The 26,321-nt window shown below is 36.2% G+C and overlaps 2 protein-coding genes across 3 annotated transcripts in view; one reads left to right on the forward strand and one right to left on the reverse strand.

Moving 5' to 3' along the window:
* The window catches only part of SPATA17 (spermatogenesis associated 17), a 259,479-nt gene extending 244,552 nt beyond the window's left edge, over nucleotides 1–14,927 (reverse strand). Inside the window, exon 1 of the mRNA XM_027871578.1 lies at nucleotides 14,853–14,927. Coding sequence (XP_027727379.1) covers nucleotides 14,853–14,920 — 68 coding nt within the window. The 5' untranslated portion in view covers nucleotides 14,921–14,927. The remainder of the gene's footprint in view (nucleotides 1–14,852) is intronic.
* Nucleotides 14,928–15,243: 316 nt separating this feature from the next.
* GPATCH2 (G-patch domain containing 2) overlaps nucleotides 15,244–26,321 on the forward strand; it is a 272,302-nt gene continuing 261,224 nt past the window's right edge. For both annotated transcript variants that reach the window (XM_027871257.1, XM_027871258.1), the window contains exon 1: nucleotides 15,244–15,419. In XM_027871257.1, coding sequence (XP_027727058.1) covers nucleotides 15,364–15,419 — 56 coding nt within the window. In that variant the 5' untranslated portion in view covers nucleotides 15,244–15,363. The remainder of the gene's footprint in view (nucleotides 15,420–26,321) is intronic.

Consider the following 26,321-nt stretch of genomic DNA (forward strand, 5'->3'; position numbering starts at 1 on the left):
ACTACCATATCATACCTCCTGCCCAGGCTTGTGATCGATTGCCTCTGCTACTCTTCTATTTCTTTTTCATGTGTAAGTGGACTGTTACAAAATATGATGATGTCACTTAAGTTTCTGCCTCCATGGAGCTTCATTCAATGTTTTCCATCATGCTTGACCTCTATAATTCCTGGATTTCTTCACATGAGTAATTTCTTTATATACTGTTATTCTACAATCCTCTTTTTCTAACTTATCCTATCCCTTTTGAATGAAGTACATCCTTTTTCAGAGCCATATTAAATGGTCATCATATCAATTATCAGTGATATTTGTGAGGTCATATATAATTCCTTGTATTAGGATCTCTTTTCCCCAAACCTTGTCTTATTTCTGCGCTGAAATCTGAAGTCATAGATTTTTTTTTATTTTTGTTGATTACTCTCTTGGAATTTTTCCCCACTAAATTCTGGATAGCTCTACTATTCTTCTTCCTATGTTTCCTAGTCCTCTATAGTATGTAGCTTAATGGATATAAACTGGCAGTTTACCCTGAAGCCTACCAGCTCCCATTTCTTTTCAGTATAAATCGCTTCTGATTAGTTTTGCAAGATCCTAAAAAATATATATATTTTTAACAACTCTTGTTAGGTGTTCCATCTCTGGCCTTATTTTATTCCTATGGTTTAAGATATGTCCAGAAAAACAAAACCCCTTTTCAAATGCTATCATCTTAACCAGCTGTTTACTTTCTAAATCTGCCTTTCTCTTCTGATTCTCATTCCTTCAATAGCCAATAGTGATGAGAACAGCCAATAGTAATGATATAGGAACAGTACCCGTACTGTATAAAGTTTTTAGGTTCTAAGCCAAGAATTCACAATCTTTAGCAATGCTTTCTAGATACATGCTGCTAATACAATTTACACTCTCATGAATCATTAGACATGACTAACAGTCATCCAGTTTAAGTCTTAATGGGGTTCTTTGTCACATCCTGGATAAATGCCCCCAAAAGACAGTAGCACTTTCTATTGTAATCAAGTCAACAAAAAGTGGCTTTAGTACCCCTTGAAATCAATCGCCACTGCTTTTTTTTTTTTTTTTTTTTTTTTTTTTTTAGCTCTTATTGGATGATCTCTTACCTGATGGCTAGTCTGGTTTCATAGCATCATTTTCTTGGAAGACAAATAGCTACTTTCTCTATAGAACAACCACACCTCCTCTTTTCAGGGTTAAGTAGTCTTTGATTCCCTTTTCTCTCTGTTAAACTCTTCTATACTCCAATCTCCTGATACCGAGCTCTCTTCTCCTTTCTCTTTAAAGAATAATATTTTTCTTTCTCAAATTGAAGTTTTGATATTGAAATTCTTCCTCCATTAATAACAGCAACAAAAAGAATATTTCATTATTCCCAATAACCTGAAGAGATGAAATGAGTCTCTTTAGCTCCTTTACTTTCTCAGCTAGTACTGAGATTAACCTGCATTTGAGTATTGATAAAAATCATTCAACCACTGCAGGAAAATAAGTATCATACATTTGATTCTGATAGCTCCAAAATTATCTCTGCTTTACATACTTTCTGCTAAATGAGAATCTCACTCCTTTGTTATTCTTGCTAGTAGTTCCAGAGGAAGCTTGCTGTGTCATGTTGTATGTAGTAATCTTCAACTTTAGATTTGTCATACTCTTACATTGTTAGCACCTCAACAGTCATACCCAATTCCCTTTCCCTTGTCTTATAAACTTATTTTTTTCATAAATTGTCTTTAAAAATAACTCAGTTCAATTAAGTAAGCACTTGCCAGATGCCTTCGATATATAAGACAGAAGGACAAAAATAGTCCCTTCAAGAAAGAAGTATACATTCTACTGTGGGATATAACATATAAACAGATAAGTGAATACAAAATTTGACTAATGATAAGATATAGTGTGTGAAGGAGAGGCAAAAACTAAGAATGAGTTTGAGATTGAATGATAATGTCCTCAGTAGAATCAGGGACATTTTAAGGAGGGGGGACTCACTTGACAACTTCAGCCTTAGAGTTGATATAAATGACTCAGTTGGCAGGAGTAACTGAGGGTTGAGTTTTAGAAGGGCAGAAAAGGTCTAAAACAGACATTCTTAAAAAGGTAGTTTTTAATGGCTCCAACAATATGGGTGGGAAAACTTGTGTCCTTATTTTCACTACTCTATAATTTACTTTTTGCATTTCCCTCAGTTATGAATTTAAAAATAACAACATTATTTTGAGAAAGGGTCCATTGGCTTTACCAGGCCGTGAAAGGAGTCCACGAGAAAAAAAAACACACACAAAAAAAAAACAAAAAAAAAAACCAAGCTATAAACAGGATAAATTGTAGATGATCAACAGGAGGAAAGGAATAGAATGAAAGGGCACTGGGGAAAGCTTCCTATAACAGGTGAGCTCTTAATTGAGCCTTGAAGGAAACCAGGCAGCAAAGATGAGAAAAGAAGACATTCTAGGTATGGGGAACAGCCAATGAAAATGTCAAGAGATGGAGTGTCTTGTGCAAGGAACAGAAAGATGGCCAGTGTCACTTGATAGAAGAGTCCATAGAGAGCAGCTAGGTGGTACAGTGGATAAAGTTCCAGCCTTGGAATCAGGAGGACCTGAGTTCAAATTTGTCCTCAGATACTTGACATTTACTAGCTGTGTGACCCTGGGCAAGTCATTTAACCCTGATTGCCTAGCCAAAAAAAAAGGTACATGGCAAAGTACAAGGTGTAAGAAGATTTGAACATTAGGGACAGAGTGACTTAAGTTATGAAGGGATTTGAACGCCAAACAGAGGATTTTGTAAGCAGATAAGTAAATACAAAAGTTGGCTAATGATAAGATGCAGTGTGTGAAGGAGAGGCAAAAACTAAGGATGATTCTGAGACTGAATGGTAATGTCCTCAATAGACTTAGGGAAGTTTGAAGGAGAGAAATCACTTGACAGTTTCAGCCTTAGAGTTGGTGTAAATGACTCAGTTAGTAGGAATAACTAAGGGTTGATCTTAGAGGTGGTAGGTAACCACTGCAGTTTGCTGGACATGGGAGTAACATAGTTGGATCTGTACTTTAGGACAATCACTTTGATGAATGAATGGACGATAGATGGGAGGAAGAAGGCAGATCTACCATGACAAGAGGTAATGAAGGCTCGCACCAGGGTGATGGCAGACCCAAGAGGAGAGAAGGAGGCATATGCAAGAGATGTTATGAAGATAAAAATTGACAGGCCTTGTCATTTACAGAATACAAAGAATAAGTTTGGGAATGAAACTGTTCAGAAGGAGATTAATTTTAGAGTTCAGGATTTTTCATATGGGATATTTTCTATCTTGCTAGTCAAGTAAGAATCCTAGGGACTGTGCTCAAGGAACAAAATAAGACATCCCTTGGTCTTCAAGGAACTTACATTCTGTTGGGTTTTGGGGAAGCAATATAATATATACACAGAAAATGGAATACAAGTAAGTATAACATAAATACTGATTAATCGAGACAGAGAAAGTACTGGGAGATGAACTTATAGGACATGGCACTTGCGCTGAGCCTTGAAAGAAGCTATAGATTTCAAGAAGCAGATGTGAGGATGGAAGAGTATTCCAGGCTCAGGGGTGATAGTGGGCCTTACACTGTGTGAAGTGGGAGTGGGAGATGGGATATTGTGTACAGCAAACAACTTGGCTAGTAGGTCCATTTGACTAGAATGTAGAGTATGTGATAGAAATAATATGTAAATATGTACATAAAGAAAAGACAGAGACAGATTATAATGGACTTTTTATTTTTAAAGTTAAACAGAGGATTTACATTTTATCCTAGAGGCAACAGGAAGCTACTGGCACTTTTTGGGTTGAGGTGTGACATGATCTGGCTAGTGTTTTAGTAATATCAATTTGAGAGCTATATGAGTGATATTTTGAAGAGAGGAGAGGCTAGATGAAAAGAGATGCAAAAGACTAGGCAAAAGGAGATGAAGGCCTGAACTAGTGTGCTGGTTGTATGAATCAATTAAAAAAAAAGATCGCATCAATAAGAATAGACTTCTTCATTCAAGCTACGATGTTTGAGTCCAAAGTATCAATCATCAACAATACACTGGTTTCCTAAAAGTTACTCATCCACCAAATCTATCCATATTCTTGCCCACTTTACCAACTTCTCCAAACCATATGTCTATTATGTTCTATTACCAACTTAGAGGTAGTGTGTTATAATGGATAGATAACTGACAGGGAAGCCAGGAAGACCTGTGTTCAAGTCCTGTCTCTGATATATAGTACTATTAATATGACCATGAACAAGTCTTTTGTATGTGTTCTAGACACTTCTCCAACACTATAAAATCACTGAAGAAGCACTGACTTGCATCGGTAAAGGGAGTTTCATTACCGTGGAGTTCGTTATAATAAGTCAATAAAAAGCACTTAATTAAGTGCCTCCTCTGTGGTAGGCACTAGGCTAAGTGCTGAGGATACAAAGAAAGGAAAGACAATTTCAAAGAAGTTCAGTGGATATGAAATCACAAGTGTAGTTTCTATCTCCCTACCAACTAACTCCTCCTTAAGTTATCCTCCACCTTTTAGGCTTCTCCTTCTTGAATCCATCTCAAGCCAACAAGCATTTATTAAGTGCCTACTATGGGCCAGGCACTGTGGTGTGCTTGAGGAATACAAGAAATGCAGAATAAAACAAAATAAAAAACAATCCCTGCTCTCAAGGAGCTCATAGTCTAATGGAGAGACAACATGGAAACAACCACATACAAACAAGACACATACAAGATAGACTGAAGATAATTAACAGAGGAAAGGCACAGGTAGTAAAAGGGAATCAGGAAAAAACTTATTACAGACAGTGAGATTTTTAGCTGGGATTTTAAGCCAGGAAAACTAGGATATGGCAATGAGGAGATAAAGAATTCCAGATACAAAGGATCTCCAGTGAAAATATCTGAGTCATAAAACACTCCACAAAAATAAAAATCTAAATAATTGGAGAAATATTAATTGCTCATGTGTAGGTTAAACCTATATAATAAATATGACAATACTACCTAAATTAATTTGCTTATTCAGTGCCATACTAATCAAACTATCAAATAATTACTTTGCTGAGCTAGAAAAAATAATAACAAAATTCATTTGGAAGAAAAAAAAGATCAAGCTTATTAAAGGAATCAATTAAACAAAAACACAAAGGAAGATGTCTTAGTGGTACCAAAGCTCAAACAATACTGAAAATCAGTAATCACAAAAACAATATAATACTGAATGCAAAATAGAGTGGTCAATCAATAGAATAGATTAGGTACACAATATAAAGAAGCAAATGAATACCGTAACATAGGCAAGAACTCATGGGCAGCTGGGTGGTGCAGTGAAAAGAGTACCTGGCCTAAAGTCAGGAAGACTCATCTTCCTGAGTTCAAATCGAGCCTTAGACACTAGCTGTGTGAACCTGGGCAAGTCACTTAACCCTCTTTTGCCTCAGTTCCTTATCTATAAAAAGAGCTGGAGAAGGAAAAATCATTCCAGTATTTTTGTCAATAAAACCCCAAATGGGGTCATGAAGAGCTGGGCACAACTGAAAATGACTGAACAAGAAAAGGCATGAACTCACTTTGACAAAAACTGCTGAGAAAACTGGAAAATAGTCTGTCAGAAACTAAACATTGATCAACATCTCATAGCATACAACAAGATAAGATTAAACTGGGACATAAAGGCTGACATCATAAGCAAATTATTGGAGCATGGGAAGAAATTACCTGTCAGATCTATGCACAAGGGAAGAGTTTATGACTAAACAAGAGATAGAGAGGTTCACAGGAGGTAAAACAGGTAAATCTGATTACATAAAATTAAAAAGGTTTTACACAGACAAAAGCAATACGGCCAAAATCAGGGGAAAAAAAGTAGGAAACTGGGGAAAATTTTACAGCAAATTCCTCTGATAAAGGTTCCATTTCTCAAATATATAGAGAGCTGAGTCAAATTTATAAAAATAAGAGAGCCATTTCCCAATTGATAAGTGGTCAAAGGAAATGTAAAGGTAGTTTTCAGAGGAAGAAATCAAAGCTATCAATAGTCTTGTGAAAAAATGCTCTAAATCACTAATAATTAGAGAAATGTAAATTACAACAGTTCTAAGGTACCAACTCACAGCCATAAAATTGGCTAAAATGATAGAAAAGGAAAATGAGAAATGCTAGAGAGCATGTGGGAAAATAGGGGCACTAAAGCACTGTTGGGGCTGTGAAGTAGTCCAACTATTCTGGGGAACAATTTGGAGCTATACCCAAAAAACTATAAAACTATGCATACCCGTTGACCCAGCAACTCTGCTACTGGGTCGATGCCCCAAAGAAATAAAAGAAAAAGGAAAGGGACCTACATGTACAAAAAATGTTCATAGCATCTCTTTTCATGGTGGCTAAGAATTGGAAACTGAAGGGATGTCTATCAATTGGGGAATTGTTGAAGAAGCTATGATATATGAATATAATGGAATACAGTTGTGCTACAAGGAATGATGAAGGGGATGGTTTCAGAAAAATGTGGGAAGAATTATATGAATTAATACAATCTGAAATAAGCAGAACCAGGAGAACAATGTACATAGTAACAGCAATATTGTAATGATAATCAACGATGAAAGACTTAGTAACTGATCAATTCAATAATCTACAACAATTCTAAAAAACTTACAATGTAAAATGCTATCCACCTCCAGATAAAGAACTAGCGGACTCAGCATACAGAATGAAGCATATTTTCTTTCACTGTATTTTTCTTGCTTTTTTCCCTCTTTTACAATATGGCTAATGTGGATATATGTTTTATATGACTTCATATATATATATATATATATATTATATATAATGAGTATCATATTTCTTATCTTCTCAATGAGTAATGGAAGGTATAGAAGGAGAGAAAGAATTTGGAATTTAAAATAAAAATAAACATTTTTTAAATGCTAGGAGCCAAGAGATGGAATGCCATGTACCTTATCCTTTCATTTCTTCTTCTTTTGGCTGCTGGATGGCACCATAGATAAAACACTGGGCCTGGAATCAGGAAGACCTGAGTTTCCATCTGGTTTCAGACCCTTGGCAAGTAACTCAACCTATGTTTACCTCAGTGTCTTCATCTGTAAAATGAAGATAATAATAGCACCTGCCCCCCAGGTTGTTCAAATGAAATAATAATTGTAAAGGACTTAGCACAGTGCCTGACACATAGCAAGCCATATATAAATATTAGCTAGTTATTATTATTCTTTCCTTCATATCTTTCTGTTTTCTAGTCCATTCAAATCTTTATGTCCCAGTTCTCTATCTCCCATTTTTCTTCTTTTACTCTTTCAATTTCTCCTAAATTTCCCCTCCTCAAATTCAATCTCTAGCCTTCCTCAAATTTTCAAAGCTCTCTTAATCACTTTTATAATTCCTTAGCTCTTTCTTCCACGGAGGTCAGACTTCCCCTCAATGTCTCAATCACTTTTCATTCTAAAACCAAAGATTATACATATTTCAAGTGCAAATAAATGTAAATTTAAAATGTATAGAATCACAGAATCTAAGTTTGAAAGAATCTTAGAGGTCTTCTGATTGAAGCCATGCCTGAATTCCCTCTAGTACAGACCTAATAAGTGGTTTAATGAGGAGGATGCTACGTATCTTCATATAACCAATGCCACTTTTAGATAAGTCTAACCTTTTTCCTTATATTGAACCTAAAGCAAAATATCTGCATCCTTCACATACTGTTCTTATTTCTTCTCTCTGGGGCTAATCAGATCAAGTCTTTTCCACATGATAGCCCTTCAAATGCATTTGATAAGACTCCTTTTCTCTTGGCAAAATATCTCCAATTCTCATAACCAAACCTTCCATGGCACAGTCTCCAGGCCCTGCTCCATCTTCATTGCCTTCTACTAGATGCACTTCCACTTGCTAATTTCCTTCTAAAAATGTAGTGCCCATAATCTAGAGGAGGAACCTCTGTTAATAAGGAGCCCTGAATTTCCATTGGACAGGCAATCCCAAGAACTCCAGGGAAAACAGTTCCCTCAGGATGTAAGCCCTGTTTTCAGTTCAGCTCCCCCTGCTATTGATTAGATAACATGGATACTGCCTCTGTAGGTGATGTAACCAGTGGCTCCTCAGCAGTCATAGCTACTAAAATATAGAAAAGAAAGGTCTTGATACAAAAGTCTTTGGCATTGTCATGTGATTTGAAATCTCTCCCCAGTGGAAATGATACTTTTTAAAGTATAGTACTATCTGGTTTTCTGCTGTATCATAAGGTCTTTTGGGCCTTTCTATCTAACTTGCAGTTTAAATCTCCTATTTGCATTGTCTTCCATAAGAATGTGGGATTAAGAGCAGGACTCTTTTTACTTTTCTATTTGCATTCCCAATATACCTAGTAAGTGCTTAATAAATACTTTTTCACTAAACACAATACTTTAGAGTGGGTCTGAAGGACACTACTTCTTTAAATGCATTAGTTTTGGGGGTTGCTATGTCATACTCATATTATTGACTGCATTGATCTTTCTAACTTGCTGAGATCTTTTTTTTTTTGTATTATAAATGTTATCCAATGTATTCAATAACTCTCCTGACTTTGTGTTTCTTTAAAACTGATAAGCATGCCATATATTACCTTACCCAGCTCTGATTAAAATGTTAAACTACACAAAGGCAAGCACAACTTCCAGTGATACTTTGCTGTTCCTTTCCTAGATGACCTTTCACTTACGATGACCTTTTGGGTCCAGACATTCAACTGGTTCTACATCCACTGAAATGCACTCTTGCCTAGCCCCAATTTTTATCTTTTCCACAAGAATAGCATGAGAGATTCTGCCAAATGATTCGCTAAAGTAAAATATGCCGGTAGCTTTTCCCCAATCCACAAATCTAATATCAAATTACATGTTTCAGACTTGTGAAAAACAAGGCTCTATCAGTACTATATGGTATTAGAAATGGAAGAAACATAAAAATCAGAGAATTGCAGGACTTACAGCTGAAAGGGATGTTAGAGATCAAGTACAATTCCCTAATTGTAGAGATGCAGAAAATAAAGCCCAGAGAATTGAAATGACTTGTTCAAAGTCATAAAGAGAGTAATTTAGTGAGCTAAGATTAAAAGTCAAGTTTTCTCACTTCAAATCCTCTCATACACTTAAAGATGAGAGTACTGAGACCCAGAGCAGTTGAGTGACTTGCAAGGTGTAATGTGGAAGAGTTTTGACTTGATTTAGAAGAATCTAGGGAGATACTAAAGACTTTTGAGCAAAGGAACAAAATGATAAAAGCAGTTTTAATGGAAAATTCACCCAGTAACAATATGCAGGATAGATCTGAAGGGAAAAACATAGCATTAGGCTTCCAGAGACAAGAATGTTGAAGTAACCCATAATAATAAGAATCATGAATAAAACCAACAAGCATTTATGCCTAGTATGTTCCATGGACTACTGTAGGCACTGTGGATACAAATACAAAAGTGAGGCAGTTCCTGACTTCAAATCAGCTAATATTCTAATGGGGGTAATACAAAAATTTCAGGCATAAGTCAATACAAGATATTTGTAAATATACATATACATGTATATATGTATATGCATATATATATATATTTCAAAACATCTCTATTTGTGACACTATTTTTATCCTGATTGAAAGCATGATAATTTTGGAAAATTATCATGCTTTCAATCAGACTAAATATGTTGTCACAGAGATGTTTTAAAAATAGCAATAGAGTCTATTTACTACTCCAAACCATTTGCACCTATGACCAGAAAGAAAAAAATAGTCAACATCTCCTTAATAAAACAAAAAACAAACAAAAAAAATCCAGTATGATCTATATTATTGATATATATTATGAAGATACTTATTAAAGCAGGAATAAAAAACGTAAATAAAGCCTATGTTCCTTGTTCTAGAGAGTTAAATAGAAGTGGTTGAGATTATGATTCTTAGTTACACAAAATGTTTGTACAAGTGAGGCTTATTCAGTCTTTATAAGTAGCACTTTAAGAATTTGCATATGTAACCATAAGTTTCTTGTTGCTATCACAATTATAATTGTTTTTACACAATGTGTTATATAATTATCAAAGTATGCTTTGCAAAAATATTCTTGAATCTGCTTTACCAACTAATAGAAAAAAATCTATGATCACATCAGTGTGCATGCTCCCTCAAAGATTTTTGATGATGATGATGATGATGATAACTAGCAGTTAAAATTTGCAAAGCACCATAAAGATATTATCTCAATTGATCCCCACAGAAAGCCTGTGATGTAGGTGATAAAATTTTCCCATTTTAGAGTTGAGGAAACTGAGATTGTTAGGTTAAATGGCTTGCCCGGAATCATGCAGCTTGTAAATGTCTGAGAAAGGTTTTGAATTCAGGCCTTACAGACCCAAAGTTTAGCACTTTATCCCAAATTGCCATAAACAAAAAAACTAAAGACCAAGGGATCACCTTTCTGTGATGAACCAGAATGAAACAGTAGAGGTATCAATATTTATCAAGTTGGTAGAAAACTGATAAGCAAAAGAAATTCATATAATATTTTTAGAGATTTTAGTAAAGGAAATTATAAGAAAATGCAGGCATTAGTTATGAAAAAAAACTAATAGAATCATAGGATTAATGCTCAAAAGGGCTTTAGAGACTATCTTGTACTGGCCTTATTGAGGAAATAGAGACGCAGAGAGGTTATAGCAAGTGCATTCACATGGCTAGTAAGTAGGAGAGTAAATATTTGCATCTATTTTCTTCTAATTCTAAATCAAAGAGGAAATTATGGACCTGACTGAAGTTTTAAAATAATAGTCATTTGCAAATCTAGAATATCAAAGGGAGAAATACAAAAAGGCAGGAATGAATGGAAAAACATTTCAGATCTTGATCTATATTATGAAGATACTATTATCAAAGAGGTAATCATCAAAACCATTTGGTATTGGTTAAATATGAAAAAGTAGATTAATAGTACACACTAAACAAGGAAGAATTAGAAATATTTAAACTCATTATCCCAGTGTTTGATAAGCCCAAGAATATAAATTATTCAGCCTAGGAAAAAACTCCCTGTTTGACAGGAAATGCTGCAAATGCTGCAGAGAAGAATGGCAGAAATTAGGCTTACACCAACATTTTATACCAGATTTCACAACAAATTCAAAAAGGAAACATGACCTGAATATTAAAGATCATATCACAAAACTTAGAAGGAAAGCATATATCTTTCATAGATATTAAGGTAAGGTGAATTCTTAACCAAACAAGGGATAGAGGCAATTAAAAAAGAATAAAAAAGATCATTTACTTTATGTTTAATTGAAAAGCTTTCACATGAACAACATTAATGCATTTAGGATAAGAAAAGATGCAGTTCAATGGGAAAACATTTTTGCATCAAATTTATCAAACAAGGGTTTGATATCTAAAATACAGAGACAATTAGCATATGTAACACATTATAATAATAGCTAGCATTTATATAATGCTTACTATGTGCTAGGCACTGAACTAAGCACTTAAAAATATTATCTCATTTGATCCTCACAGCAATCCAAAGTGATGTCATTATCTCCATTTTACAGATGAGGAAACTGAGGCAAAAAGAGTTGAAGAGATTTGCCCAAGATCATAGAGCTAGTAAGTGTCTAAGGCCAGATTTTCACTCAGGTCTTCCTGACTTTAGCCCAGCACTTTATCCACTATGCTACCTAGCTTCTACTATAAATATTATTATTATAATAATAAACACTACAAATGATATATAACATAGATGACATTATGCAAAATCATAAACCATTACCCAATAGGTTCAAAGGTTATGAAGAATTGCAACCTAATAACAACTAAGTAAAAGAATATTCCAAATCATTAATAATATGCAAAATTAGAATCAAAATAAGCTCATGGTTTCTCCTCAAGATTAGTAAACTGACAAAGATGACATAAGAGGAAATTAATGTTGGAGAGGTTGTAGAAAGACAGGCACACCACTGTATTTTGTTGCTATTGGAAATATGAATAGGACCAGCCATTTGGGAAAATATTTTGGAATTATGCTTAGAAAAGGACTATTCCCTTTGATGCAGAGATTCTACTGTTAAGCATATAATCCAAGAAAGTCAATGACAAAAAATAAAGGCCCTATGTACATTAGGAAGAAGAAACAAGTACTGCCTGGTAACTCCCTGCTAAGGGGTACTATGATGACTGTTTTCAGATCTACAAATATGAAGAGGTAGACTGTCTTTCCAAGGATGTATACAGGATGTGACAAAGAACCTTGTAAGGTGTATCAAACTGAATGATAAATAAGGATATACATTATATGTACAGAAGGAATCTAGAAAACATTGCTAAAATTATAAATTATTGGGTAATAAAACATTAGGGTACAACAAGTATTATTCCTATTAATGCTTCTAATGAAGGCAAGGGCTTTAGAAAAGAAAAACATCTGGAAATTGAACAGCTGGCTAAGAAGATGGTGTCTGGAACAGGTATTTGGGTTTAGAATAGTTTAGAATATAGAAATGACAGTCTCCTGATCAGGGATGAAGTGTACCTAACAAAGATTGGCATGAATACATTTGGCTGAAGTCTTGTAAATCTAATCAAAAAGATTGCTAAAAATGAAAAAGTAAAAGGAGGTAGGAAACAAACCAGTTTTTATCTAGGAAGACAGAGAAAGCTACAATGTAGCAAGAAGAACAGCAGGGAAGATACCCAGAATTATAGGCGTCACCAATTTAAGAAAAGTATCCAAGAGTAAAGCCCTTGACCTTGACACAGATACACAGAGTATGAATACCAAGTAAAACAAACCAAAGATTCCAATGCAAAGACAAATTTGACATCCAGATATTTAATTCCAGGTATCACTGGAATTAAAATTATGTGTCATCTAGAGAGCAATAAAGAGCATCATGGGCCTGTGTACGCTGCAGCTTATGACCAATCATGAATTGCACTGGAGAAAGAATGTAACAGATATTATCATAGAAACTGCCTGGAAAAGAAATGAGGGCTGGTTATGTAAGAAAATAGGAATAAATAATGGACAGACTGAATGCTCCATTGGTAAACATGTAATGTCATGAGATCTAAAGGAAGACACCAGCACTTCTGGTGGATCGCCTAACAAAGGACAGATATAAACCAAGAGTTATACAGGGTGAAATAAAAAGGTAGATGAATTGCAGTCTGTACTATTTCAGGGAGTAAGTATATTGAAAATATGGATCTGAAAGGGTATTACTTATTTAAAATAAAGAATGAGAAAGGTAAAAAGTTAAAAGTTAAAAGGTAAAATACCACTGCACATTAAGAAGATATATTAGTATGATAAAATTCAGGAAACAATGGGAAGAAATGAGAAGCATGGGGGAAAGCATATGAATGAAGATAAGCTTTTTGAAAGCTTGGTCAGCAAAAGGGAAAAGGAGTGAGGAATAGCAGAAAGCAATGGATTTAGAATCAAAAGATCTGGGATTATAGGATTTAGAACTGGAAGGGGCTTTAGAGCATATCTAGTCCAATCCTCTCATTTTACTGATGAGGAAACTGATGCCAATAAAGTTCAGTGACTTGAACAAAGTCATATGGGTATTAAGTAATAGATCGAGGATTTGAAGCCCTTTGATTTCAAACCCAATGACCCTCCCACTGGATATGAGTCCTGGCTCCAAATTTTAATAGCTCTGCAATCATGGCCAAATGATTTAACTTTTGAGTCTCAGTTTTCTCATTTAAAAAAATGGGGATAATATTATACTATTTACCTCAAAGGACTGTGAGTCAAATACTATATAAATGCAAGATTCTGTACATATTTTGAAGTTCTCCTAATCTACAACATTGGGCATAATTGCCTGTCATAAGTGTAAATTATTAAACTTACCGAAATTTATAATACTTCTATTTCTGGCTCTTAACTCCTATCATTGTTTCTGTGTTTTTAAAGCTCAGTCACTTAAACTAGGTATAGTAGTGTAAGTAAACATTTGTTTGACATAATTTGAGGAGTTCATTAAGATCCTACCTGTCCCCAAATATCTCCTCCTGGCTTAAAAGGGGTTCATACTTTTTTAAAAAAAATTATCTGGCTTAAAATTGATTTAATTAAAATCAATTCTTTTGGTTAGACAACAAAGGTGGAACATTTGCCTCCTCCCCCTAACAATTAAAATGTATATTAATTGTGAGCAGCTGGGGATCTTGGAGGAGGAGGCGGTGTCCTTCTATAGACCTCTCCTCCCAACATGTCTACTGATAAGATTGGCTTTGCTGGTCTCACTTTGAAAGGCACAGAGGGATTGTCTCGATTCCCATTATTCTCTGTCTCTGGGAACGGACTAAGAAATAGAACAGAAAGTTCCAATCAGGATGCCCCCATTGGTAATAAATAGGCTAGTCCCGAACGACTGAGGAACTGTGAGATCCAGGAAGGGCGAAATCCAGGCTACAGCGGTGCCAGAAAACGCTGGAGCTTGTAAGAAGAGTTAATGAAAATGGGGGCGCCGATGAGGCCGAAGACAAACCACCATTTTGCTTGGGAAGGCTCTCATTTAAAGGTGCACATGCGGTTCAGGGTCTTCCAGACCACGTCCTCTTCCTTTAAACCTTGTTCTTAAAGTTATAAAGGTTCCACTAACTCCAGAAAGTATGAGGTGGGGGGAGGGGGAAAGGGAGGATTCAGTCATAGTTATTGCTTTAGGTTTAGGGCATTGGTGGCAGGAAGCTCCAATATCTGGCTGGAAACCTGCTGTCTAAGTTTCTCGTCGGTGCCTTACCTGTTCCTATAGTAGTACTGGCTTTCAATGAACGGGAGCCGATTTTGCAGAGTGACTAGAGTGGCCATGGCCTTCCCCGCCCCCTTGGCTCCCAACTGATGTTACTCTCTGTCCCCATAGCAACTGGGTCATACCATATCCTTCCATCAAGAAGGGTGAGCTCCCTCTCCCATCTCCTGTCTCTCAGTCTTCGTACCCCAAAGAAATGGCCTAAGGGCTCGAATCATGGCTCTGATTTAATCCCTCAGCCTGTCAGGCTTTACAACTGCAGAGGAAGATTGTTAGGGGCGTTTGACGCCCCGCGAGGGTCCGGGGGGGAAGGATGCTACTTAGTCTCGTCTGACTTCCGTTTTCCGCTAGCCCGCCGCTTCCGGAGTCCCCTCTCAAAATGCTACGCCGCGGCCGAAGAGTCCCTTCGGGAGCCAGAGCAGGAGCTGGAGCCCGAGCCGGAGCCGGAGCCTCAGTGTCCCCTCGGGCCTGAGCCACGGGGCCCGGCTCCCGGGTGTCCTTAATGTTCGGGGCGGCCTGGAGCCAACCGATTGGAGCTCGAGCCACGGCGAACCGCTGGTGAGGCTGGCGGGCCCGGAGACACGGGGACAGGGGAGAGGCAGAGAGAGGACTGGAGGGACGGAGTATGACCCGAGGCCTCGGAGGGAGGGAAGGGAAGGGAGTGGCCCAGGTGGGAGTGGCTCTGGAGGTGATGCCCGGTGAGGAGGAGGTGAAGGAGGAGGATGGACTCCACGAAAACATTGGTCTTTGGCTTCCCTTTCCCCTCCTGAGGTGGAAGGAAGTTTGAGGAAGATGAGACCGTACTTGGAGGAGGGCACGGGGATGAGTGGGACGCTCTTGTTTCACCAAGGGATACTTGTTGATTGCTTGAGTTAACATGTTTGAGGGATTTGAGGACGAGTCTTGGAGCGGTTCATCTCTCTGCAGTTGACAAGAGTGGGGACTTGTGTTTTTGGAGTCCCCACCTCTACCCTCTCCCCCTCCCTCACCCAGTCAAATTACACTAAGTACTAAATCCTCCTCGAATAATAGAAATGTAGAGCTGGAAGGAACCCTAGAAATTACTTCGTTTTTTGAGACAGTCAGCGAGCATTTATTAAACATTTAATATGTGTTAGGCACCGTGCTAAACTTTGTGGGGTTAAAAAGAAAGAAAGAAAGTTAAAAAAAACAGAAACAAAAACGTGGTCACTGTCTTCCAGGAGCTCACATGGGGAGAGACAATATGTAAATAACTCTGTTCACATTGTCAATTAATAAACGTTTGTTAAGGGCCTGTTATGTGCCAAGCACGGTGCTGACCCCTGGGGATACAAAAAGAGGCCCTCAAGCTTGCAGTCTAACGCGGGAAACAACATGTAAATAACTGTTCACACAATCAATCAGACATTTGTTAAATGCCATCTATCTGCTAGTCCTGGTGCTAAATGCTGAATATACAAAAAGAGCCAACATGTAAATAATTCCATTCACACAGTCAGCCAATAAACATTTATTAAATATTTGCTTTTTGCCAGTCACTGTGCTAGGGATACAAACAGAGGCAAAAGTCAGTTCCAGCCCTCTAGGAGCTTATAATCACCTGTACACTAGCCACCGTACCACCTATCTGCCTAAAGTTAAGAATCAAAACAGTCCCTTCTGTCAATGAATTCACATTCTACAGCATACAAAGTGAGGTCCAAAGAAGTTATGCCTTGGCCAACTCCTTAGTGCCACTTCTTAGCTAGAACATGTCTCTTTTCTCCCAGTGCAATGCCCTTCTTACTACACATTGCTGCCTCCCTTTATAATTTCAAAATTTGAGTTCCAGGATCTTAAAGTGAACTCAATCTTAGAAAAAGTATACAGTTTAAATGAAAGGTAAAGGCATTAATTAATCTGGTCTTTCCTTCCAGATGAGATCTACTGTATGATCCTTAGGCAAAGCAATTCATTTCTTTGATCTTCAGTTTCTTCATCTGTAAAATGAAAATTTGAAGCTAGGTGACCAGATTTTAGCAACCACTCTAAATGGTATTGTCCAGGGATAGATATAAAACAAACTCCTAAAGATTAAAGAGACTTGCACAAAGTTTCACAGTGAGGTCAAATCATAGCTCGGAATATGATCCAGATCTAATTCTTTCCTTCCTGAACTCCAGGTGTCAGAAGAACTCCTGCACTCAGTTTCTTTGTATTAAAAAATAAAACATCCAGTTTTAATTGTTAATATAATGTAGATTTAAAGCTGGAAGGGACATTAGAAGTCATCTAGTCCATCCCCTTGAAACCTAGAGAAGTTAAATGACTTACTTGCTAAAAGTCACACGATATTAGAGCTGGGATTTGAACCTAAAACCTCTGACTTGAAAGCCGACTACCACTGTGTGGTAGTTAGTAAACAAATGTGGCCTTTGCCTTCATAGAATTTGAGAGCTGGAACTAAACTTAGAAGTCATCTAGTTTAACTCCTTCATCAAAATTAATAGAATTGAAAAGCATTTATTATTTACTATGTGCCATGCATTGTCATAAGTACTGGGAATAAAATAATAATAATAGCTAGTATTTATATATTGCTTTAAGGCTTTTTAAGTACTTTACAATTTTACCCTTATAGCAATACTATGAAGTAGATGCTATTTTTGTTCCCATTTTACAGATGAGGAAATTGAGGCTGAGGGAAGTTTCCCAGGGCCCAACTAGTAAGTATCAGAAGCTGGAATTATTGAGGTTTTAATAAATATTTAGTCAGATATTCCTAATTTAAGTCCCCACTCTAGCCACTGTACCACCTAGCTGCCTAAAATAAAGAATCAGAACATTCCCTGCTCTTCAAGGATTCACATTCTAATTAGGGAAGACAACACACAAAGTGAGGTTCAAAGGCCTTGTGGCTTGGCCTGTTCCTTAGTGGCACAGGCACTAGACCTATATTCATTACTAGAACATGTCTTTTCTTCCAGCCTACACATTGTTTGCTGCTTCACTATATAATTTCAAAATGTGTGTTCTAGGATCTTAAAGTGAGTTCAGTCTTAGAAAAGTATTCCTTTGTGTTTGGAGAGGCAGCATGATGTTATAGAGTGCGAAACTAGCCAGGAGACCTGGGTTCTGGTCCTCATTCTGCTACTTGACTGGTGTGACTTTGGGCATGTTATTTAACATAGTTTCCCCACCTGTGAAGTAAGAGAGTTCCCCTACAAGGGTTGTTTTTTTTTTTTATCTCAAAAATTCTGTGACTATGTAGTTTGCTTGTAATTAGCCAGCTGCCCTTAGATAATAAAAAAGGTTGTTGACTTAGTCTTAGCGGAATTGATTTTCCAAAGGAGGACTAACTCAGGAGAAGTTAGCTTGTTTTGCTATTGTCCTGGCCAGTCACTTAGCTAGTTTAGGGTCTTATTTCTGTTTTATGTCAGTTTCAAAGTCTTGAAATTAAATATTCATTAAAAAAAGAAAACACAATAACCTGTGAGGTTTCCTTTATCAATGTAGAATAAGAGTTTCTTTTGGTGTGTGTATCTGTAGAGTCTTGCAACCAGTTTAGTTATAGAATCCTTTTGTTTATTTCTTCCTCTCTTCTGCTATTAGTGATGTAGAGCCTAATTATCTATCAGTCTTTGTTGTTTTTAAGCACATACTATAATAATATTGTTATAGTATATATTTGTTTTCTTTCTTTTCACCTAAATCATAATTACTAGCAAATGCTAGTAATTATGACATTGTTAATAAATCCCTACTGTCTCCTCTCCAAATCCCTTTGAAGAGAAAAGAAGACAGCTCATATCCCATTTTAGGGACCCATAAACTGATTTACAGAGAAGCTCTGAAAGACTCTCTTTCTCTCTCTCTCATCCAGTATGATTTTATGACTTATCTTGTAGGATGTGTGTGTGGTCTAAATTTTGATCCAAAAATATATTGTCCATTAAAAAAAATTAGGCAATATAGATGATTCTACTTTTTAAGAGAATGACCCCACCAAGTGTCCATTTTTGTAAAAACCTCCCTCCTAATTTTAACCTACTTTTAAAATTTAGAATGGCAGGTAAAAGGAAAGCAACATTTAGAATTCAGGTTAATTTCTTAGTACTGTTTCCCTTAAGCAAGTTTTAAGATTCTGGTTTCTTGTTTGAGGGTTTGAAAAGATGTAATTTCCTTTAAAATATTAGTTTGGGGGGAATATCAAACCTGCAATTTTATTGATAGAGGGAACTCTTGATAAGGAAACTACTAGCGTAGCTATCAGCACGTATTCTTGGTGTCATGTAGTCTTTCTGAGTTGTATGAGGCATTGAAAGGTTAAGTGACTTATCTAAAGTCACACTACCAGATTAAATTGTTAATGTTTCTGTGCTTTAATATCCAAGTGTGGAATATATTTTAGCATTTTAATTGTAACCTACTTGTGGAAGTCCTTGAATACAGGCCTAAGGAGTTTGAACCTTATCCTGTGGGATAGTAGGAAGTCAATTTTATGCATGATTATACTTTGGGGTAAGGAGAATGAAAAGTTACAATGACCACTTGAAGGGAACTCATAGCTTGGTTAACTCCCTCCACCAGATGCAACAACTTACTTATGATTTAGTAATGAAGTCCCAAGGAGTTGCCTTGAGGTACAACTGAAGTGACTTGCCGATGATCAGCTACTATTAATTGTTATAGGAAGAAGGAGAATTTGAGCTAAGGTTTTCTTCATTCCAAGCCCAGTACTATGGCATGGCATTTCTATCAGTTTTTTAATGAAGCATCAATCAAATTTAAATAAGAATTTCTGTATGTGTAATCTTATTCCTTTTTTTAATTTTGATTTTCATTTTCAGGAATTTTTAAAATAAAGTTGTTGGGTTAGGTGTTTTTTATTTTTTTGTCTTTTTGTTTTGTTTTAGAAATGCACCCTATTTTGAAAAGTTATTGTAACTTTTGGGAGGTCTTAGGCTATATTTTATTGATATTACTATCAGATTAGTACAAGTTGAGCTTTATTATTTACATTTCAAATTAAAAGGAAATTCAGCCATGGTACAGTTAACATATTTCACCAGAGTCTGATAAGAACTTTTTCTCTTCCAAACTGACTCTACCTGTTGACTTCTTTATTTTTTTTTTTGTCATGGGCATCATTTTCCCAATTTTTTTATTCTCAGTGTGGCCTTTGATTTCTTCCTTATCCCTTATTCTCCCTAACCACTCATGGCCTTTCAGTAGTAGTACTCTTAAGTCATTATGTATATTAATAATGATGATGATGATGATTGATGATGATAGCAGCTGCTATTTATATGATGCTTTAAAATTTTCAGAGTGTTTTATGTATTATATTTTATCTTATCCTTGCAACTAAACATCCCTTTGAAGTACATGTTACAGGTATTATCATACCCGTTATTAACAATAAATAAATTAAGATTCAGAGAAAAGAAGTAACTTCCACATAGTCATATAGCCACTAAAAGTTAGAAGCAGAATTTGAACTTAAGTCTTTGCTAACTACAAGTCAGGCTCACTTTCCACCATACCAGGATGAGCCAGAAAATGGATAGAGTGCTGAACTTGTAGTCAAAAAGCCCTGGGCTTGATCCTACTACCCCTGTTACTAGCTTTGTGACTATGAGCAAGTCATTGAAATTCTCTATTCCTGGAGCAACTCTCTTAAGATATTAAGTCATAGACCAATTACTCTCTGTGTCCTGTAGTAGTAGAAATGGTTCCCAAGTTCCCACATCAAGGAAATCTCAGATCCTCGATGTATTGACAGGATATCAAAATTCCCTTCAATTGCCAAGAAACTACTCTTGGACCTCCTTAATTGTAATCATGATGCATTAGATTACCGGGATAGCTTTTTTAAAGATCCCTTCACTCAAGTTATAATTAATTTCAGCACGTCCCATCACTGCTAAAAATTAAAAGGAACTGATTGACTTCCCACTCTCGTATAGGACAAAATTTGAGGTCCTTAGTTATGCTTTTAAGTCTTTCCACAGTTTAGGAAACAAGCTATGTTTTCCATCTTATCTTTCATTATTTCTCAACATGAATCCTTAGGGCCACACAGAGGCTGATGCCTTTTTCACTTTACCCTAAATATACCTTACTCATTCATTCTTGATTCCACACTTTGTCATTTTGTTCCCCTTGTCTGAAAGTCCTTCCTATGCCCTCTATCCAGTCAATTTGGTTGTTTTTTTTTTTTAATTTTCCTTTTGTATATGTCTTGTCTTGCCAATAGAATTCTATCTCCTATAAAGGAACTACTTGTATCAAGGATACTTTGTATCTTTGAGAATTCCTAATAGTACTGTTCACATAGTAGGCACTCGATAAATTCTGTTCACTGACTATGTGCTAGGTTGGGATGTGGTATTCTTTAAATAACATTTTACTTTAGTAGCAAAATTGGAATTAAAAAACCATTTCTTATTTCTTTATTCAGTGCTCTAGACATTTCTAGAGTTAATACAATTTGCAGACTGGCTTAGGTTAAAGAAAGAAATCTCAATATTTCGACTACCAGAAATCTAGTAAACTTTGAATATCTTAATTTCTTTTAGTCGTATTTAGTTTGCAAGAGTAGGGAAGACCTGAATTCAAATTAGTCCTTGGACATTAGCAGTATGACCTTGGGCAAGTTACATCTTTTGCCTCAGTTTTCTCAGTTGTAAAATTGAAGTAAGAATAGCACCCACCTCCCATGGCTGTTGTGAGGTTCAAATAAGATAATATTTGTAAAGTAGTTAGCACAATGCCTAGCACACAGAGTAGGTGCTTAATAATGCTTTTTTCCCTCCTTTCTTTCCTTCTTTCTGTCTCTCTGTATTCTAAACATACCTTCCTTCCATCTCTCCTTCCTTCCTTCCTCTGATTTATCATTGGCTGTATCCCTATCCTATATTGCTCTTCATTTTCCTAGATAAAAATTGCCACTCATATTTCAAATTAGGTATACTCCATCCTTGTCCTGGACCCCATTGTTGCCACGTTTTAAACTAAGATACAAAAATACAAATCTTGGGTATCAAATACTATTTAAAAAAAAATAACATTTTATTGATTCTCTTTGTTTCCCCAGTTTTCCATTCTCTGGAGCCTTTCACTACTCCCATACTTGTAGCCTTAAGGCTTCCTAGAGGTTGATATCCTATTCATTGTACCCTAAACATACTTTGGTTATTTCTAATTCTACGCCTTTGTCTGGAAAGCCAAAGTAAAGCCTAGGTCTAACCATGTTATCAGTCTACTGAGCAAACTCCAGTGGCTCTCTGGAATCAGTTATAAACTCTTCTCTTTCACATTTAAAACTTCACGACTTGACCCTTTCCTGTCTTTCCATTCTTCTTATACACATTGCTCCCCAATAGAAACTTTGTGGTTCAGCTATACTTAATTACTTGCTATTCCTCCATCACAATATCTCATGTCTCTGTGCCTTTGCATTTTCCATCCCCCATGCCTGGAAAAGTCTCCTTCCTCACCTCCATTTCTTAGAACCCCTGGTTTTCTTTAAGACTTAATTGGAGTTACTTTGGTCTCCACCAGCTGTTAATGCCTTTCTCTCTAAGGATCTGCCTTCATTCTCTTCTGTATTGACATGTTGTTTGGTGGTGGTCATTGTTGTTCTTGACGTTGAAGTCATTTCAGTCCTGTCCAATTCTTCATGAATCCATTTGGGGTTTTCTTGGCAAAGACACTGGAGTGGTTTGCCTTTTTCTTTTAATTTTACAGATGAGGAACTGGGGCAGAGAGGGTTAATTGACTTGCCCAAGGTCACACAGCTAATAAATGTCTGAGGCCAGATTTGAACTCAGGAAGTTGAGTCTTCCTGACTTTAGGCCAGGTGCTCTATTCACTGTACCACCCAGCTGCCCTGTATTAATGTGTGTATGTATGTGTGTGTGTGTGTGTGTGTGTATACATATGTATGTACATGTAATATAACTTTATCTGTGTTTTTATACACCCTCTTCCCACCACCTTAGAATGTAAACTCTTTAAAAAAGGAATTAAAAAAAAATCTTTGTATTCCCCAATGCACAGTATCTGGCATATAGCAAATATTGAATAAATGCTTATTGACTAATTGATTTCTGGATGCATCACTTCTTCAACCCAGTTAACTTGGGCAAAGATTAGTTAGACCCCATCTTCTTAATTGTTCACTTCCCAAATCTGACTTTCTTTCAAGATATTCATCTTTGATAAGCAGCAATAATTTAAAATAAAACAAAACAAAAAACAATAACAACAACCTATTTCCCTGTGGTCTTCATCTTTTTCTTTTAACCTAGCACTTCATACTGCTTAGAGTTACTTTCTAATCTTTTGCCACTACCATTTATCTTGTGAATCTCACAGGGCTGGAGAACCTGTGGCCTCGAAGCCACATATGGTCTTCTAGGTCCTTGGTTGTAGCCTTTTGACTAAGTCCAAGTTTTACAGAACAAATCCTTTTATTAAGGGGATTTGTTCTGTGAAGTTTGGATTCTGGCAAATGGCTGCACTTGAGGACCTAGAGGGCCACATGTGGCCTCAAAGCCAAAGATTCCCCACCCGTGCTAGGAGAAGGGAGTAGTCACAAGGTTTGACAGGTCTTGGAAGAGATTGTCCAAGAAATTCAAGATGCCCTAGAAATACAGCTGACCTTTCTATTATTTATTTCAGAGCATTCAGATTGATTATCTATCTATTGAAGAAATAAACTATTTACTTATCTTTTCCTACCACTTTGCTTAGCATTTAATAGGCTTAGTATTACTGCTTAAATTGAATTCATATTAATTTTGGCATTTTGATTTTTTTGAACATGCTTTTTTTTGTATTATTTCATAGCCAATAGCTGTTTTATTTCCCCCCACTTAAGCAGCTACCACATGAAATTAGATTTGTTCAGTTATTAATTTATGGAATAGGGAGAGATAAATTATACTGTGTTTTACTTTGGCCTAAGCAATTCATTTGAATTTGAGGTTTATTGAACATAGTTGGTATTTTGTTGTTTCCACTGTGCAGCTGCCTCTTCTGGCCATAACTTTCAGTTCTGTTCTATCAGGTGTCAGGGGGCATCCATTTAAAATGAGTTTGATCTTAATAGCATTTGTCATGCTGTTGGCACTTTTCCCATATGGGCACTTAGATAACAGTAATCACCAAAGGCCATCAAAAATACCTTGTCCATATTACAAACTTTCTGAGATCAGAATTAATGGGTACCTAGAAATTGTTTGATAACTGACCAGAATTTATAAAGCTTTCAGACCCAATGCTAAATAATTTACAAGCTGAAAGTGACTTAGGTATAGTCTAAGAAAAAAAATTTTTATCAGTTTAAATTAGATCTTTTTTTTTAATTGTTTCATGGACCTCATAGGTTATGTAGTAAAATTGTTTCACCTTACAGGTGAGGAAACTGAGGTCAAGAGGTCAAATGATTTGCCCATGGTCACATAAGTCATAAGTAGTAGATCAGGAAGGAAAGAAAGAGAAAAGTTCTGCTTTTCAAGTTTCAATCACAAATGGCTTTTACTTTTCCAAATTTATGATGTTTCCAAAAGGAATTGCATAACAAATTAAAATAGGATAATGAGTCTTGTGATCCAATTGTGCACTTGCTAACTTGAAGAGGATCAGATAATTTAGTGAGCTTTTCTTTGGTACTTATTGAGAAAGTTGGAGATACTGGTAGGATTTAGTATTTGATAAACTTAGCACACCTTTTGCTCCCCAAATAAGTAATTAGTTTTGTTTTTTGTGTTTTTTTTCCTTCTCAAAACACAGTTTCTCTTTTCTGTAATATCTGTGTTAATTGGAGATGGGAAGAACAGAATTGCAATGTGATGACAATTTGTGATGGTGCCGCTTGCTATTTTAGGGAGAAAATAATGTTTTAAAATGTCAGCTGAACTCTAATTTTAAAGTAACATACAAGGTTATAGGCATACTAATGGGTAATCCTTATGGTCTAGAGTGGAGGTTGGCAAATTATGGCTTGGGCTGTTTTTGTGCAACTTGCAAACTAAGAGTGCTTTGGTATATTGAATTTTTACTGTTTTAAAAATTATAAACAAAAATTCTTACCTTGTGGGACTATATAAAAATAGGGGCAGCTTGCCCTCCCTTAGTTTGCTGACCGCTAGAATCATTAAAATAACCTCCATCCATATTGTAGCCCTATTTAAAAGACAATTAGCCCCTTTTGGATTGACTGTATAATAAATATACCCTGTGTTTAATTTTGTCCCATAAATAATAGTGTTATAAAATTACAATATGTCATTATGTTTAGTTTTGAATTGATGCAAAGGACCAACTTCCCACTGAGATATGTTCATTAGAGTTTTTCTTTTCTCAATAATAATTCCTAGTGTTCTGATCAAATATCATTAGGTCAATTATGGAACTTCTGAAATAATTAGGTGGTTTTTTTTTTTTTTAGTGTTCATATTTAGGATTTTCTCAAATTAAACACTACTATTTCTCTTACATGAACCCTTATATATTTGAATGAAAAAAAATTATTAGCGAGGAACTTACCAGTACATTGGAGCTTGGCTTGTTTGCATAAATCTCTATATGGCAGTTATTCTGGAACATGATTTTTTGGGGGATTGGTGGGGGTGGAGAGTGTCCAGATCTGTAATTTTTACAACTCCCAGGTTGTAAACTCTGTAAACTTATGCACATTGGCAGTTTGTCAGTAGTTTATAGTTTTAAAGAGCCATCTGAGGGCACTGAGAGAGCTGAGTGATTTGACCATGGTTACATAACACATATATGTTAGAGGCAGTAATTGAACTCAGGTTGTTCTGATTCCAAGGCTGGCCCTCTGTCTGCCAATCTTCTCTCTCTTAATTGTAGAACAACAGATTGTATGACTAATGCCGTATTCATTGATTTATTAAGCATTTAGGAGGTCACTATGTGACCCAGCCTGTTTTAGACCCTGCATGACTGAAGACAGAAGTGAGACAGCCAAACAAGATGGAGGCAGATAAGTAAATACAAATTATAAACAAACTAGTTTCTGGGGAAAGGAGGAGTAAGGGGAAGGGACAAGCAGCTGGAGAGGGATCCAGTAGCTTCCATGGGGAAGCATGGATCAGTTGAAAGAAGGCTGTCAGGTTGGAGGCAGAGAAGATCCAGGTTCAAATGTGGCCTCTGCTACTTATTATTCATCTGACCTTAGGCAAGTCATTTACCTTTACTGGAATTTAATTTTCTCATTTGTAAAATGACTATAATCAAAGACTGGAAATCAGGTCTACCACCTAACTGTTTTTAATTTTTCAATACAATAAAAATCTTAAAATGTAAAGAACATTCTTAGCTGGGAGCTGTCCATAAATAGATGGCAACAGAGTTTGTTGACCCCCAGACTGGAAATCTGAGGGTGAGATTTTTCAATCTATGATCCCTTACTTTTAAGCCATTTATATAAACAATTTATAGATGTAGGTATAGGGGATGACACTTGAG

Source organism: Vombatus ursinus, unplaced genomic scaffold (genome assembly GCF_900497805.2).
Source record: "Vombatus ursinus unplaced genomic scaffold, bare-nosed wombat genome assembly UNPS02014798.1, whole genome shotgun sequence".
NCBI lineage: Eukaryota > Metazoa > Chordata > Mammalia > Diprotodontia > Vombatidae > Vombatus > Vombatus ursinus.